The sequence below is a fragment of the Drosophila nasuta genome, chromosome 2L (assembly GCF_023558535.2).
Source record: "Drosophila nasuta strain 15112-1781.00 chromosome 2L, ASM2355853v1, whole genome shotgun sequence".
NCBI classification, from domain to species: Eukaryota; Metazoa; Arthropoda; class Insecta; order Diptera; family Drosophilidae; genus Drosophila; species Drosophila nasuta.
This window is the reverse complement of record NC_083455.1, coordinates 24613235-24630031: the sequence shown is the minus strand read 5'-3', so window position 1 is coordinate 24630031 and position 16797 is coordinate 24613235. Positions and strand designations below refer to the sequence as shown.

The 16797-nt window shown below is 36.8% G+C and overlaps 4 protein-coding genes, 2 non-coding genes and 1 pseudogene across 6 annotated transcripts; 1 reads left to right on the top strand and 6 right to left on the bottom strand.

The window, feature by feature from the left end:
* Positions 1-29: 29 nt before the first annotated feature.
* LOC132783649 (zinc carboxypeptidase-like) lies at positions 30-2205 on the bottom strand. The gene is made up of 5 exons (XM_060788968.1): positions 1968-2205; positions 1770-1906; positions 796-1180; positions 355-739; positions 30-297 (listed from the first exon to the last, which is right to left on the bottom strand). Exons 1-5 carry the CDS (start codon positions 2130-2132, stop codon positions 86-88), a joined length of 1284 nt encoding a protein of 427 aa, XP_060644951.1. The 5' UTR covers positions 2133-2205; the 3' UTR covers positions 30-85.
* On the bottom strand, positions 2193-4230 carry LOC132783650 (zinc carboxypeptidase-like). Its single transcript, XM_060788969.1, has 5 exons — positions 4000-4230; positions 3804-3940; positions 2964-3348; positions 2522-2909; positions 2193-2455 (listed from the first exon to the last, which is right to left on the bottom strand). The coding sequence occupies exons 1-5, from the start codon at positions 4162-4164 to the stop codon at positions 2256-2258; spliced, it is 1275 nt and encodes a 424-aa protein (XP_060644952.1). The 5' UTR covers positions 4165-4230; the 3' UTR covers positions 2193-2255.
* LOC132783652 (zinc carboxypeptidase-like) lies at positions 4216-5855 on the bottom strand. The gene is made up of 5 exons (XM_060788971.1): positions 5652-5855; positions 5463-5590; positions 4964-5348; positions 4523-4910; positions 4216-4462 (listed from the first exon to the last, which is right to left on the bottom strand). The coding sequence occupies exons 1-5, from the start codon at positions 5820-5822 to the stop codon at positions 4263-4265; spliced, it is 1272 nt and encodes a 423-aa protein (XP_060644954.1). The 5' UTR covers positions 5823-5855; the 3' UTR covers positions 4216-4262.
* A 2255-nt stretch (positions 5856-8110) lies between these two features.
* Positions 8111-9743, bottom strand: LOC132798168 (zinc carboxypeptidase-like; annotated as a pseudogene).
* Positions 9744-10353: 610 nt separating this feature from the next.
* LOC132783721 (abhydrolase domain-containing protein 2) lies at positions 10354-16697 on the bottom strand. The gene is made up of 5 exons (XM_060789069.1): positions 16005-16697; positions 12345-12514; positions 11929-12283; positions 11504-11853; positions 10354-11082 (listed from the first exon to the last, which is right to left on the bottom strand). Exons 1-5 carry the CDS (start codon positions 16157-16159, stop codon positions 10913-10915), a joined length of 1200 nt encoding a protein of 399 aa, XP_060645052.1. The 5' UTR covers positions 16160-16697; the 3' UTR covers positions 10354-10912.
* Positions 11195-11276, bottom strand: Trnas-aga (transfer RNA serine (anticodon AGA)). Its single transcript has one exon. It is a non-coding gene; the product is annotated as a tRNA-Ser (tRNA).
* Positions 12720-12790, top strand: Trnag-gcc (transfer RNA glycine (anticodon GCC)). Its single transcript has one exon. It is a non-coding gene; the product is annotated as a tRNA-Gly (tRNA).
* Positions 16698-16797: the final 100 nt, after the last annotated feature.

Genomic DNA, 16797 nt, shown 5'->3' with positions numbered 1-16797 from the left:
TTTGATGGTCAAGCTAGATATAAAAAAACACTAGTACTTGAGGCAATCTTAATTGCTTTATTGCTCAACACAACTTTCCAGGCATTTACAACACGTATTTGGGTTTCAGATAGCCCAACTTGTCGCTCTCGGCCATCATGGCCAACAGTCCCGTCATTGCCTCCTCACAGTTGGGTAGAATAAACGCCGGAGGCAACACGAAACCATAACGTCCTGTATCCCTAAACTCGATGGTATACGACAGCTGAATGTCCATCTCATTGTAGGCCCATTCCTTGGCACCGCCCGAGGTGAAGTCTGAAAGATTTTGTATGAAAATGTAACTGCCTTAGCATTAAGAGAGTTCTAACTCACAAAGTACAGTGGCTGAGGAGCCAATTTGATAGACACTGCCATAGGGCATGGCTTCAACGGCATCCGCATACGCCTTGGCCACCTGCATCATGTCATCATAGTTGTCCGGGAATTCCAGATCAGTGTGTCCATAAGGTGAAAGCACCAACTGACTGTAAGAGTGGAAGCCAAGGAAGATATTCAACCTGTCCTTGATGCTTATGATGTAGTCCGACATGGCTTTGATTTCTGGTTCGGAGAAAGCATAAGCTCCCGCATAGTTCGAGGCACAAGGATCACTTGAGCCACCTTGTTCCATCCAGTGGGAATCATAGTTGCGATTGGGATCAGCGCCAATGCAGCTCGAGGTGTTCGAGGGTTGGCGATTCTTGCGCCACAAACGATCCTAGAAAGGAAATATATTAAATAGGTATTCTATAATCGAGAGTTTAACATACAAACCTTTTCATGACTGTAGACAAATCCATCCACATTAAGCACCGGCACAATATACCAATCGTGATTCTCAGCCAGCGCTCTAACTTGTTCATCCTCCGAGGTCAGCAGTTGGTTGATGAAATAAGTAACCGTAGCTGATGTAATCCACTCACAACCGTGTATATTAGATTCAATGACAACTCCCGGATTGCCTTCCTTGTAAGATATCTTTATGGCTCGTATATCGCGTCCTTCGTAGGATTGTCCTATGACAGATCCTTCAGTAACCTCAGGATATGCGGCTAAGATGCCATCCAGCCAAGTGTAAATCTCTGCCAAGCTGTTGTAGCGCGTCCAGCCAAAAGTTGTGCTATATCTTGCATTAGCCACACTTTCATTATCGATCAAACTAGGGGAATATAATAAATTGAGTGTTAATGAACATGAAATCGAGGGCTATAAAATGCACACCATTAACCTTAACTTTGAAGGCTTTCTTATCACCGAGTTCTATAATATTTATCGAAATATTCAACTTGCTCAAGATAAGATAATCATAAAGATTTTATAACATTTGGATATATAGAAATTAAAAGTTTAGTTTATGATTATTGATTGATTGTTATGAATCACTCCAATTCTTTTTACAATTGAATATTTCAAGATCTCAAAGAGCTCTAAGTTGCTAAACAAAATAAGTACAAGAAAAGTGAAGCTTTTCTTTAAAAGAAGTTCTGAACATTACAAAGAGCTGTGAACTCCAAAACTTTTTCAATATTTGTTAAAGTATTTAGTTGTGAATCATTCGCACTTATTTACTCAAATTTTACTAAAAGAAATATCTGAATATCTGAGTTATTAAAGAATATAGTTGCATTTAAAGTAAGATTTTTTCCTTTTTGCAACAATTTCTTTAAGGAAAGTTTTAAAGATCTCAAAGAGCTGCAACTTTAGATTTCTTAAATATTTTGTAGAGGAAATCTTTCTCTTTAACTCACCTTTGTAAATTTGGAATAAGCAGTTCATTGTTGATATTAAACAATCTCAAGAAGAGCTGAAAACGTTTTTCTTCACTGGGATTCACCATGACATGCATTTGCTTTGTGTGCGCATTATATTCCTTCCAGATATCATACTAAAACAGAAATATTATTAATAAAAAGTTCCACAAAGTATGCTCTCTTAATGCCACCCACCTTCTGACTCAGTTCAGTGAGTTTATTGATGATTTTCAGTTGTATATTATTGCTGATCTTTAGCTCATATACCCTGTAATTATCGTAGCGCTTCTGCTCGGAATCCTGTGAAGTCCCAGCACTCGCCAGGACCACCAGCGAAGCAAACAACCAAATCAAATGCATAGCAAAAATCAACTGATTTATATCCAAATCAAAACGCCAACTCGATAACTAAATCATGTTGAAACAAACTCTAGTTTTTTATTATCGTGAAAGCAATCTTAATGAATTTATTGAGCAATTTATTTATTTAGCATCTAGATAGCCCAATTTTTGGCACTCGCCAAGCAACGCAATAATGCCAGTCAAAGTTTCCTCACAATTGGGTAAAATAAAAGCGGGCGGAAGCACAAAACCAAAATTGCCAGAATCCCGAAACTCAATTGTATAGGATATTAAAATACCCTGTTCATAAGCCCAATCATTTGTGGCGCCAGTTGCTTGATCTGGTTATAAAATGGAGAATATACTAAATAAATATACTAAATATTATTTATGGTATATAAACTCACAAAGAACGCTGGCTACGGAACCATATTGAAATACACTGCCATAGGAAAGAGTTCCAACTGCATCGGCATAAGCTTTGGCCACCTGCATTAGATCTGCGTAGTTCTCGGGGAATTCCTCTGCCGTGTGACCATAGGGAGAGAGCAGGACTTGACCGTATGAATGAAAAGCTAGCAAAACATTCACTTTATCCTTGATACTAAGTATAAACTCAGACATGGCTTTTATCTCTGGCTCAGAGTAAGCATGAGATCCTCCATAAACCTGAGAGCAGGGATCATCAGAGGCGCCATCGTTTTGCATCCAATGCGAATCGTAATTGCGATTGGGATCAACGCCAATGCAGCTCGAGAAATTCGAAGGTTGACGCGTCTTGCGCCACATGCGATTCTAAAGAATGTATATTAAATATTTTAAATATTTTCTGTTATTACATTGACTTGCCTTCTCGTGACTGTAAACAAACCCGTCCACATTCAACACAGGCACAATATACCAATCGTGATTCTCAGCCAGTTCTCTGACTACTTGATTCTCCGAGCTCAACAGCTCATTGATGAACCAAGTTGCTGTGGCCGAAGTGATCCATTCATTGGCATGAATATTCGACTCAATAATGACTCCTGGATTGCCCTCTTTGTAGGAGATCTTTATGCCTCTTATAGTGCGTCCTTCGTAGGATGTTCCTACGACAAATTCTTCAGTCACATTTGAGTATTTCTCTAGAATGCCATCCAACCAAGTTTCAATCTCAGCCAAAGTATTGTAACGCTTCCAACCAAAAGTATTTGAGTATCTGGAATTCGCCTCTGTCTCAGTATCAATTAAACTGAGAAATTTCAATCAAGAATATTTTAAATAAATTATTTTTTCATTATAAAATAAATATCAAATTTTATACCGAATTTTATATGAACTCAAAAGTTTATATCTGCCAAAATTTTGAACTTCCGTCCAATATAAATGCGATTATCACAAATTTCATAATTATAAAACAATTCAAACAGTAATTCAAACAATCTTAATGACAATGTTTAAGGCTAACTGATTGTTTGTTCTTATCAAAGTTGGTCTCTTTTTTTTATCGTAAACTCGATTGTAGAAAATTATCAAATAAAAACATAAAATACTTTGTTGAAATCAATAGTTAAATATTTTAGTTGAACTTAATTAGTGCAAAAAAAGATTAGATAATCTAATTTTTTATACTTTTCTCTAAGCAGTTGTATAAATTAATTGAAATATGGAATATAAAACATTTAAATCTTCTTTTTTTAAACTTACCTTTGCACATTAGCAATAAGTACTTCATGACTGATGCCGTAGAGTTTAAGCAATAGCAGAAAGCGTTTAACTTCAGTTGGATCAACCATAACATGCATCTTCCTCGATTGATTATCATAATACTTCCAAATGTTGTACTTTAAAAAGTAAACACTTTAATTTCATAAAATTTCCTTTTCACTCTACACAATCTCACCTTTTCACTCGCATCACAAAGTCGATTTATTAACTTTAATTGCATTTTATTGCTGATATTCAACTCATACACACTATAATTATCAAAACGCATTTTCTCAGAGTCCTGAGATGTCCTGGCACTTGACAGGACCACAAAACAAGCCAACAACCAAAAGCAACGCATATCTAAAATCAACTGCTGAACAAATCGACAATGCTAGACGGGAAATGGGGAAAACGCTTTTTATCGTGAAATAATCTTAATTAATTTATTAGACAATTTTATTTGAGAGCCAGATAGCCCAATTTTTCACACTCCGACAGCAGAGCAATAATGCCAACCAATGTTTCCTCGGCATTGGGAATAATGAAAGCAGGCGGCAACACAAAGCCAAAGGCTCCTCGATCCCGCATCTCCACAGTGTAAGCTATCTCGATGCCCTGCTGATAAGCATAATCGTTGGTGGCTCCCGAAGCGGTATCTAAAAGGAGAATAAAGCATTGAATTAGACTTTCAATGAGTAAATATTTCAAATACTTACAAAGCACACTCGCTGCTGAGCCATAGCGATAGACAGTGCCATAAGGCAAAGCTTCCACTGCATCGGCATAAGCTTTGGCCACTTGCAATAGATCATTGTAGTTATCAGGGAATTCATCAGGTGTGTGGCCATAGGGAGAAAGCAGCAACTGGCTGTAAGAGTGAAAAGCGAGCAACACATTCACTTTACTGCTAACACTGTTCAAATAATCGGACATGGCTTTGATTTCGGGTTCAGAGTATGGATTTGGTCCAGCATAGTCTTCGGCACAAGGATTCGAAGAGGCGCCGCCATTCTCCATCCAATGCACATCAAAGTTGCGATTGGGATCAGTTCCAATGCAGCTCGAAGTGCTGATGGGTTGGCGAGTTTTGCGCCAAAGGCGATCCTATAAGGGAGTTCATGAAATAAGTAATACTTAATAGAGATAATATTTCTAACCTTCTCATGCGTGTACGTAAATCCATCCACATTCAACACAGGCACAATATACCAATCATAATTTTCAGCTATTTCTCTTATCAATTCATCATCTGAGCTGAGCAATTCATTAATAAACCACGTCGCTGTGGCTGAAGTAATCCATTCTCTAGCATGAATATTGCTTTCAATAAACACTCCAGGATTGCCTTCCTTATAGGAGATCTTTATGCCTCTTATAGTGCGTCCTTCGTAGGATTGTCCAATGATAATTTCCTCAGTTACAGCTGGGTAAATGATAAAAATTTCATCCAGCCATTCTTCGATTTCAGCCAAAGTGTTGTAACGTGTCCAGCCAAATGATTCAGCAGCTCTCGTATTTGCCACAGTTTCAGTATCGATTAAACTGCGTAAATAATCGTAGATCTTAGATTAATTGAATAAATCGTGCTTATCGGGAATTTCTGAATTTCCATTCTCTAGAGATTAAAAAGTGTATTGTAATGAAACTATGACTTACGCTTGCACATTGGGAATGAAGATTTCAGCAGTGGTATTTGCAATACTTAATTGTTTTTTAAATTCCTCAATTGCATTTGGACTAACCATTAAATCGAGTTCTGTTGCAGTTTCACTCCAAAGGCTGAACTGTTGAATCAGATATTTAAATTAGAATTTAATTTATAATATTTATCATTAAAATACTCACACTTTGATGTCTCTCAACAAGCTTTAGAATTAATTCTCTTTGCAGTGCATTGCTGTAGTTGATTTTATAGACAACATGATTATCGTAGCGCACTTTTTCATCCTTTGGCAAAGTTGCTGCTTGAGCAAAAACCAAACAAGTTAAAAAGGAAATTAACAAGTTCAGACGCATGTTGAATGCTCGACGAAATTAATAGCTCGACTAATTGTCGATGGCCAATTAATAAAGTAAGCAAGTTACCTAAACCAAACTGTTGGATTGTAAAGATAAAGGCCAACTAATCAATTGATATGGAACTACTTGTCAGCCAAACATTGACTTAATCATTGATAAACTTAATACCTTGGCGTCATTTTTTTGCTGAGCAATATTGCCAGTAAAATTGTTAAACGCTTTGACAGTTGGCAATATAAAACTCATTGAGATATGAATGAATTTTAAATGAAGCGAGGTTGTAACTTTAAATAATTATAATTTATATATGTAGTTTATTTGAGAGCATACATATTTGACTACTTTTTTTTACAATCTGCACTATAATAAGTATTAATAAATGATTATTAATTAATAAACTATAATAAATTAGTCAGACTCCCAAAAGATTTCCTGATTCCTTATCTCCCAAGTGTACTAAATAATCCTTAAATCTCAATGAGCTAAAAGTTCTGCTTACACTATACTTGACTTTACACTTGGCTTAGACTATTGCCGGATTCTATTTATACACTTTTCTGCAGTCTGTTTCACGTTAAACCCCCATAACCACCCTCAACCTCATCATATTACCATTATACAGAGTATTAAAATTTCTGAGAATTTCTGAAATTTCAGATTCATTGTCTGCCAACCAGAAGAAGCACACTTAACATGGATTCTTCTTGCAAATGATTTACATTTTAATCAGCCATTAAACATTTATAAAACGGCACAGTTGCACACATCGAAGGAAGGCCACTTGAAAGGCAGCCTGGAGATGCTAAGAGCTACTCAAGGCCCAAGGAGCAGCACTCTTCTCTGCTCTGTTATGGATAGATTACACCAAGAGGGGGTTTCCAAATGGAGGCGCCAACTAGAAACACATGTTAATAAACTCATCATCTCAAAGTAATTAAATGTGAGATACACTATTTTTAACAAAAACCCAACGAGATCTATTAAATAGTTAAAATCCTAGTTTCTATGTAAAGAGAAATGTACTAATATGTTTTTTAAATGATGATTTTAAATTACATTATTCAATTCTGTAAAAAAATCATGGCATTGCTTACAAAGTTAACTAAAAATGGTTCTTTACAACTATTATTATAAACTATTGTTCAAAAAGCCGAAGAGGCCTCTGCAGCCAGGGCCTTAGAAATAAGTTAGTCTTAATTTTAATTATATCTGACCTTATAAATAAATTATCGAAAAATCAAAATTGTGCTGGTTGATCGATGGTTTTGGTCCTTGCGATCCTAACAATATGTGTCCTTAAAAAATGCGGCAGGATATGTCCAAGTTATGACTGAATTTTATTTGGTGGAAATACTTTGCATGGCTGCCCCTAAAAGTATGCAATACAAAACGAATAATGCTTATACAGTATTCGTTTTTTAGCCATAACTCGGCGAAATCCTTAAGGATCTGGCAAGGACATACCTTTTTGTAATCAGAGTAACTAGGACTATCGATTGGCATTCAAGGCTATTAAAGATTTTTCAAAAAAAGGGACCTCAAATTTTTTCAAGGGGTAGGCATAGAAAATTTGGCAAAAAATCCAAAATTCCGCCGTATCTAGGCCATTTGAAGGACGATTGGGATGTCCTTTGGCAAAAGGATAGCTCTTTTCAATAGAAGTCGATTGACATACTAAAAAGGACGAATGTCCTGTAAGGAGCCATGTTACAAGGACTTTTTTGTATACAGAAAATAGCGTATATCTCGGACGTATCCTGTCCGATCCTTGCGGGCCATGTGTCAAACACAATCTCTTAGTGAGGCCTATGATCCTGCGAAAGGACATCCAAATCGTCCTTGTAGTTTTCCAGATATCCTGAAACTTGCAAATTTTACCTTTTCCTCATGAGCCGCGGACAAAAAAATTACAAGTGTTGGATTCTTAGATAACCCCATAATTTTTTGATGCCAATCGATAGAGTTGGTCCTTGTGATCCTAGCAATATGTGTCCTTTGAAAATGCGCCAGGATATGACCGAGATATAGCTTGTTTACGAAAATATATTCTTAGTGCACCCTAAAAGTATGCTATAAAAATTAAACTTTTCAGAGCCAGTTTCAAATTTGGCGCACCCTAAAAGTATGCTATTAAAAATTAATATTTCAGCGCCAATTTTAAATTTGATTTTTTTTAATAAACGACAAAAAGTTTTGTTTTTAAATATCATCTTAAACAATTACCGAATACTAAAATTCCAACATTTTGCTTAGTTGTTACTGCTTAAGCAGTTTATAATTTAAAACATTGAAATCACATCTTAAATTAGTTGAATTTCAGCTTGAATACAGCTTAATTAATTTAAAACACCATTTATTTAAGAGCCAAATAGCCCAGCTTTTTGCACTCAGCCAGCAAAGCTATAATGCCAATCAATGTCTCCTCCGCATTGGGAATAATGAAAGCAGGTGGCAGGACAAAAGCAAAGGTTCCTCTATCCCGCATCTCCACAGTGTAAGCTATCTTGATGCCCTCCTGATAAGCATAATCGTTGGTGGCACCCGATGACATGTCTAAATGTATCTTGTTAAACAATTGTGATATATTACAAATATCCAATTACTCACAAAGTAATTTGGCTGTTGAGCCATAGAGATAGTTGGTGCCATAGGGCAAAGCTTCCATGCATCAGCATAAGCTTTGGCCACTTGCAGGAGATCGTTGAAATTATCAGGAACCTCTTCATCTGTGTGGCCATAGGGAGAGAGCAACACTTGGCTGTAGGAATGGAAAGCCAGTAGAACATTCACTTTATCTTTAACAGTTCCCAGATATTCCGCCAAGCCTTTGACTTCTGGCTCTGAAAAAGGATGTGTTCCAGCATAATCATATTGACACGGATCATCGGAAGCGCCGCCATTCTCCATCCAATGCACATCAAAGTTGCGATTGGGATCGGTGCCAATGCAAGTTGAGTGATTAACAGGTTGTCGCGTCTTGCGCCACATGCGATCCTAAAGAAAAGTTTTTAGTATTTATATTTAATCAAGCATTTATAAACACTTACCTTCTCATGTGTGTAAACAAATCCATCCACATTCAACACAGGCACAAAATACCAATCATGATTTTCAGCAAGTTCTCTTATCAATTCATCCTCTGAACTCAACAATTCATTGATTAACCACGTCGCTGTAGCCGAAGTGATCCATTCTCTAGCATGAATATTGCTCTCAATAAACAAACCAGGATTGCCTTCTTTATAGGAGATCTTTATGCCTCTTATAGTGCGTCCTTCGTAGGATGTTCCCACCACAAATCCTTCAGTAACATCCGAATATTTCTCGAGTATTCCATCCAACCAAGCTTCGATCTCAGCTAAGTTATTATAACGTTTCCAGCCAAATATGCTAGTTGCCTTTGAGTTTTCCATATGCTCATTATCGATTAAACTGCAAATATAAAATAGATTAATTTAATAACCATTGATAATAAAACTTTAGCTTATCTTGATTATTCTATAATTGAATTGCCGCAATTTAAAATACTATTAAATTACTGCAATTAAACTTACACTTGAACATTAGGAATAAATATTTCAGCTGTGGCATTTGCTCTGTTTAATGTTTTCTCAAATTCCGAAATGGCTTTTGGACTGACCATTAAATGAAGTTACGAGGGGGATTCATTCCAAACATTGTACTAAAGGATTAAAGGATTATATTAAGTATTTATAATAATTGAACACTGAACACAATACTCACACTTTGATGTCTTTTGGCCAGCTGCAGCAAGAGTTGTCTTTGAAGAACATTACTTAACTTGATCTTATAGACAACATGATTATCGTACCGCACTTTTTCATCCTTTGCCAGACTTCCTGCTTTTGTTAAGACTATGAAAGCCAAAAAAGGAATAATCCAACCAAGAAGCTGCATGTTCAACACTCAAAATCAATAACTCGACTAATTTCCGTTGCTCTTAACTGAATTACTTATAGTCTCCCACTTGAGAGTAAGGAACATAATCGCTGGTTAATCGCTTGATAATTGAAATATGTCATGAGCTAAGGCTGAAAACGATCCAGATAATCCAAGTACTTGGGTTTTTTGTTAATAGTTTTATTTAATTTACATATAAACACGCATATATGTACATACATAGTATATATATTTGTGTTACGACTGTGGACACTTAAGCACATGCTACACAAAACAGTTTTCATTTCATTTCATTGGTACAACAATTTCTCATTCATATTCATATTCATATTCATTTTGATATTCGATTACGATTAATAAAAACACATCGGAAAAAGTTTAATACGTACAAAAATTTGGCCATTGCTGGCAATATTGTTTCGTTTCTCAATTTGATATTTGGAAATGCTTTATCGTAAAATACACACATCTATACATATATATATTTCTTTAGTATACATTTATATAAATATAAATATTTATATAAAAAAATCTCGGGAGTTACAAATCATATACACATATCAAAAAATCTACAATAAGGCAATTTTTGTTTTTTGTTTGTTCTTTCTTTGTTTTTGCTGTAATTTCATAATTTGTATTAACTTATTTAAATGAATGTGACTCGGCAATGTTGTCGGACTGTGTGTGTGTGTGTTTATCATCGTAATTATAAAGCTGTATTTGGTTTAAATTATAATCGGCTTCTTAGAAATAAGTACATGGTATGTGCGTTACTAACTACAAAATACAAACTAAAGGTCTATGGTATCGTGAGGTCCAAAAGAAGTGTTGTTGTTCTTGTTAACGTAATGCAAAATACACACAATTCAATGCTCTGTTTTAAATGCACTTTTCAAAGTTTACATCAATTTGAATATATGGGGACTATTCGCGTCATACGTACACCAATTATTATTCTTTTTTTCTTTTTGTTTTTTTTTATGATATATATCGAGTTTTATATGTATGTATTTTGTGTTCTAATTCGTATAAGATTCTTTTGTTTTGACAGCAACTTGGAATTTTGGCAAAAATAAAAAGCAATTTCATTTCTTTCAATTTTATATAGGTCTGCGGCATTAATAGTTCATATTCAGTGTGAGAGAGAGCATGTGAAAGTAGCCTCCTTATGTCGCCACTTTGCTGCCGCCGGCATGCATCATCACCAGCGATCCAACCATGGCAACAAGTGTGCGATCTAACCAGGTAACTGGATTCGGGTAGAAAAATCCGCCCTCATAGAAGCCCAAATGTCCGCCGTGAGCCACCTCCACATAGGCGGACTTATCGCGGGTAGCTGTAATTAAAAAAAAATAAAAACATAATTATAAAAATGTTTAAATTTAAAAAAGTGAAAAAAACTATTTGAATTCAATTTAAAAAAAGTAAAAAAAAATTCTTCCAACTTTCGCAGCCGGTAGGATTCGAACCTACGCTCCCAGAGGGAATCTGATTTCTAGTCAGACGCCTTAACCGCTCGGCCACGGCTGCTTGTTGGTTGAGTTACGCCATGAGTCAACTTATGCTGCTTGCTGGCGTCTGTTAGCCTAACAGAACTGCAGAACTTAGCAGAATAGCTATTTACACTGTTATGTTAAGCAGCATTTGGCGCTGTTATGTTAAGCAGCAATTGATGCTGTTATGTTAACATAACAGAATACAAATACAGGCAACTGCAATGTTAGGCCGCTGTAAGCGAAACAGTTTGCTTTACTTACTTGCATACTCCTTGATGGGATGCAGCAAATCAACGGGCACCAATGGATCATCCTTGGCATTAATAAATATCATGGGTTTCTCAATAGTATCGAAATAAAAGAGCGACGAACTCCATTTGTACAGCTCTTGGGTTGATGAAAAGTTGTAAACACGCCGAGTGTAAGCCTCATCGAGTTCCGGCAATGTGGCAGCGGCAATAATCTCACGTTCGTTGAGGTTGTGACGTGCCTTCACCTCGTCGGAGAGCAACACATGTCGATGTCGCAGTATAATGCTCTTTACATTCTCCGTCATGATGTACAAATAGAAACGGCGGAAGTTCTGCCAGTTGAGCAGCCATTTAGTGCCCCTGAAATATAGCATAAAACATATTCAATTAAGAGCGCATTCATAGAGTGCTGAGATTAGGGTTGCGTATGCTCACTCGACAGCATTGTAGCCCTGGCATATGGAGATGCCTCCAATGACGCTATTCGGCTTAGTCTTCTGCTCTTCACCCATGTATTTGGTAACCAGATTGCCACCCAAACTGAAGCCAACGGCAACCATGCGACTCTGTTGATACTTCTGATGCAAATGCTCGACCATGGCAGCGAAATCATCAGTGTGTCCATAGGTAAAGATGCGTGTCGAGGTCACCTGAACGGTTCGCAGTGCTCCAATGTGATTCATGACGGCACAGCGATAACCATTGCACTGGGCCAGGTGCACAAATGTGCGAATATAAACCGATTCCGAACTATTCGCAATGCCCGGACAAATGGCCACAGTAATGTCATCTAAAAAAAAGAGAGAAGTGTGAGTCAAGTGTAGTTAAACTACTTTTTAAAGGCAACTTACCCTCCTGCTCCTTGAGGGGTTGATACAAATCGTAGGTTAACGTGGAGCCATCGCCCAACGAGAGATAGACACGTTCACCCAAAGGCCAGGGGCAACGGACACGACCCACAATGCTATGCAAGACGGTCTGCACATGGCCACTGAAACCCCACAGTCTCGGCGGAACATAGCTACAAAGGAGAATTTGAAAAAAAATGTAATTTAGTAATTTCCAATCGCGTGCTGTTAATTTGTCTGAGAGCCAGACAGCTGTGTCAAAAAAGTAAAACTTCTATGCATAATTCAAACAGCTTAACAAATTAACTAAACACCACAAACTGTTGCTTCCAGCGAGTGTCGCATTGAAATACGCATATCGCTGTCCAACAGACACAAGCATCGGTGGTTCAGTGGTAGAATGCTCGCCTGCCACGCGGGCGGCCCGGGTTCGATTCCCGGCCGATGCAAAAATAACTTTTTGCTTTTTTTTTATTTAATACTGAAGAATTCTTCTAGTTTTTTTTTAAATGCAAATTAATTTTCTTATTTGCTTGTTTTAAATATACGCTTGTTCTTTTTGCTAGCAAAAAGAATTCTCAGAAGTAATGAATAATTTTACGACCTTGAACTTGACTAGCAAAGCGGTAAAGCAGCAAAGATATACTAAATAATGATTATATACATACATACATATACTGCAATCAAGTTTTCTAACAAATTTAACTAATTGTATGCGACAAAAGAGCTGAAAAGCAATGCCAAAAGTTTTGCACAATGCCCACAAAAAACGAATGACGAATAAAGCAACTCTTAGAATTCAATTGAAATCAATTGAGCTGACAAAATCAGCGCCGCGACTAACAAATGTTCTGGTTGTTGTTCTTGTTGTTGTCAGGCGTGCAAAAACGTGCACAAAAGCACTTTTACTATGCATTCCTCTCATTCTCTTTGCTCTCACTTCCCAAACTAGTTCAATTAGTATCAATCAAAAGCAGGATTGGGGACAAATTTGTACAAAGAGCAAATGATACGCATATCAATTGTTAATCGCTGAGTATTAATAATTAATTAACGTGGGTGAAAATATGTGTGTATGTAGATCAATGGCCATTAAATATTTAAGTAGTTCAACAGCTGCTACCATTCCCTTGTCGCGATAAAATACAATACAATTTTTGTACAATTTCAAGAGCAGTGCAAATTCACACATACATGTGCAAGCGTCTGTGTATGCAAATGCATGAGTGTGTGCAGCTGACTCATGCAGTGTAACCCATTGCGTAGGCAAAGCAAATGCGATAGAACTTTCTTAAGCTCGTTTTGTGTACCAAAGCAGAATGTGTGAGAAAGAGAGCAGAGCAGAAGCAGCAGCAGCAACTGCATTGTTGTTGTTGCTGTTTTTGATGAGCAGCGTTCGCGCTCTTTGCGCTTACGCAATCTTTGTTGTCAAACAAAAGCAGCGAAGCACGAGAGTGGGCAAAACGCCAAAAACAAAAACAAAACACAACACAAACAGGTAGCCAGCCTGCCGGCTGCTTTGCCATTTGAATAAGAGAGATGGTGAATAACAAAGCAAAGGAACGTGGCAATTTGTTTTTGCCGGCTTTCTTACTTTTATCATTCTACACAAAGACAATCACACACTGTACATACGATACAATTTTATTACTGTATGTGCTTATGGAATTAAATTTTACAGTGCCTTCTGCTTCGTTCCATTTGAAAATGGTTGGTTGCTAGGCGTTAGTCGCTTTTGCTTTTGCTTGCTGCGTAATTAATTATGTTTAGCACTTTGCACCGTTGACGCTTATCACCATTTGACCGGCGGACAGCAGACAGCAAAACAGCAGCAGTGAGAGAGACAATAAAATAAACACAAAAATCGCCACCGAACCAACAATTCAAAGATTATTCATTTCACAAATATTTTGCCAATAAGAAACCAAAAGAAATCTATCTATACACACACTTTTACACACACACACACACACAAGTATTTTATATGGATTTTGTAATAAAAATGAGTGAAAATTTTCCAGGCGCGTTTATACGACCTCGAGAAAATGTTAGTACAGCGAGCTTGCAAAGTTTTTGGCAACGTCACAGAGCATTTTTGATAACCTTTTGGTCACGCAATTATTGATGAAATTTTATGAACTCTCAAAAAGTATATAAAACACTTTCAGATTGTGCCGATTTTTATGAACAATATCCGTTGGGTCTATCTGCTCAATTCCAGTTTACACTAGGGATCTAATTAGGTTTTTTTCTGTACATAAACATAATCTAATCTTTGGCATTAGTTTTTTGGTTTTTGTTTCTAAGAATTTTCCGAGCATTTAAGGTACGCCGATTAAATTTAAAATTGAATTTGAAGAGACCGAAAATAGTGTTTATTATAAAATCACTTAATTCCCTATTTAAATTTTGAAATGTATACAGTTTGTTTATGTTTTAAATTAAAAGATTAAAGTACCCCGTACACACATGTTTGCACTTAATCTGCACTGAAATGAACGCTTGACTCAATAACCCACTATTTACTATATTTAGCGGTGTATTGACTTTTCTTCCTGCTGATAATGCCCATAGCTATAAAGTCAGCCAGTTCCGAACCGAAGATAGCAAACTAAATAGTCAGACGGCTTTGGCGGTTAGGCAACTGATAGGGTTCTTTTGCCATTAGATAACAAATTGTAAATATGAATTGCGCAAATTAAAAGTTTCCCATGACAAAAGTCATGGTCTTTGGAGCCTCGCAAATTCGACAATTCAATGCAAATCTCAGGTGCTGATCAAATTGCTTAATGGATCAGCTGTCAATCCATCAGCGCTAATTATAATTATATATTCATTATTTTAAATATCGCGTAGTGCCTTTCGATTGGTTGCTATTACTAATTGCGGCTAATGATTCATCTGCTTCTGGTTGCCACAGCTGTGTTCGACGATTACTTGAACTTTGTGCATGTGAAAAAATAAGTGTGACGCCGATGGTGGAATGGAAACTGAATAGTGCAAGTGAGATTACGTTTTGCTTGTAAACTGATTAGCGATTTGTAATTATGGCAATTGAACATTTTTTTTGTTGGTATTTCATAACAAAGTAAGCGTGTAAAATGACACTGGCCACTTGCGGTATTTTTAAGTAAACAATGTAATAGAAGTAGTCAATGTTCAACAAGTTGAAAGTAATATTTTAAAGTAGAAAAAAAGAAAATAATCATAAATGTATTTATAATAATACAATTTGTTGTCAACAGTTTGAAATGAACTAAAATTGGTTAATCATTTTCAATAGATTTTCAGCTCGTGTCATTGAATTGCGTTGCTCATTAGTTTAATGCATCGACTGTTAGCTAACATTTTGATTTGGCTGTAATGTGGATGCCACACGCCATCCATGAAACAGCTGAGCGTGTGGCGTGAGCCTCAACACACCCATGCACATACATACATACAGATGCTGGATAACACTTACGTATGTACATATGTACATATGTTTGTGTGTAGGAGTAATGCGCGTGTGGGCAGCAAAACCAAAACACAACAAATGGCGATTGCATATCGATATCGATAATTCCCATATACACTAATGTACTAGGTATGTGGGGTTTGTGTATATGTGTGTGTGTACAATATGTATGCCTTAGCTTTGGCTTTTTTTTTTGCTCTACTTACGGCTCTCGCAGCACCGGCGCAATTTTATACAAACAATCTAGAAACTGTTCATCCAGACACCAAACACTGGGCTTAAGCGGTTGACTGTGCACATTGAGAATGCGAAATAGAATGCACACAATGACGGCAATAAGTGTTAAAAACGCGGTGGACATCTTTCTCTTTCGCTCTGCAGTAGCTTCTCCTTTGGGGACCTGTAGATGACGTTTGGTTGACCTCGACAGCAACTGATGATGCGTCCTTTAACCTTGTGGCCAGTTGCAACTTATTGTTGCGTTTCACGAATTTTCTGTTGGGCGGACGGGGCGTGGCAGCCACTGCCAAATAAAATCAACGCACACACGCGAGCGCACTCAATCAAACACACAAACACACGCGCAATTTAGCGGCAATTGCCGCTGTGTAAAACAAGACCGCGATTCAGGAAAAAAGCGTTTAACAAACTGATGTAAATAATAATATAGATTTACACTACACTTTTTTCTTCGAATTGATTATGTTTTTTGTCAATCCGCGCTCCACTGTGTTTTTTTTTGTTTAATTACTTTAACATTAATTTTTGATGACAAATGTCAAAGTTATTAGGTATTTAGAAATTACAATTATTATTGAATAATTATGTTTTCAATTGAGAGAGTTCGGCGGACCCGTTTTATTCGTTTGAAGCAGGCTGTCTGTAGCAAAATAAAATGAGCGAACGATTATTCTCGTTAACACCTGAAGGCGAGTGTGACCATCAAGCTAAATTGGCAAATATACCAAAAACAAATACGAGCCGGTTACAGTGCAAAAG

Excerpts from the sequence above, each read along its gene's own strand:
- LOC132783652 (XM_060788971.1), bottom strand. The coding sequence starts at position 5,822 with ATGCGTCTGAACTTGTTAATTTCCTTTTTAACTTGTTTGGTTTTTGCT. Across the intron at positions 5,349-5,462 it reads TTCATTCCCAATGTGCAAGC|TTTAATCGATACTGAAACTG; the intron begins GTAAGTCATAGT and ends TTATTTACGCAG. Across the intron at positions 4,911-4,963 it reads TTACGTACACGCATGAGAAG|GATCGCCTTTGGCGCAAAAC; the intron begins GTTAGAAATATT and ends ACTCCCTTATAG.
- LOC132783649 (XM_060788968.1), bottom strand. The coding sequence starts at position 2,132 with ATGCATTTGATTTGGTTGTTTGCTTCGCTGGTGGTCCTGGCGAGTGCT. Across the intron at positions 1,181-1,769 it reads CTTATTCCAAATTTACAAAG|TTTGATCGATAATGAAAGTG; the intron begins GTGAGTTAAAGA and ends ATATTCCCCTAG. Across the intron at positions 740-795 it reads TTGTCTACAGTCATGAAAAG|GATCGTTTGTGGCGCAAGAA; the intron begins GTTTGTATGTTA and ends TTTCCTTTCTAG.
- LOC132783650 (XM_060788969.1), bottom strand. The coding sequence starts at position 4,164 with ATGCGTTGCTTTTGGTTGTTGGCTTGTTTTGTGGTCCTGTCAAGTGCC. Across the intron at positions 3,941-3,999 it reads TTTGTGATGCGAGTGAAAAG|TACAACATTTGGAAGTATTA; the intron begins GTGAGATTGTGT and ends TACTTTTTAAAG. Across the intron at positions 2,456-2,521 it reads TTCCGTAGCCAGCGTTCTTT|ATCAAGCAACTGGCGCCACA; the intron begins GTGAGTTTATAT and ends TTTTATAACCAG.
- LOC132783721 (XM_060789069.1), bottom strand. The coding sequence starts at position 16,159 with ATGTCCACCGCGTTTTTAACACTTATTGCCGTCATTGTGTGCATTCTA. Across the intron at positions 12,284-12,344 it reads ACCCCTCAAGGAGCAGGAGG|ATGACATTACTGTGGCCATT; the intron begins GTAAGTTGCCTT and ends TCTTTTTTTTAG. Across the intron at positions 11,854-11,928 it reads CAGGGCTACAATGCTGTCGA|GGGCACTAAATGGCTGCTCA; the intron begins GTGAGCATACGC and ends GCTATATTTCAG.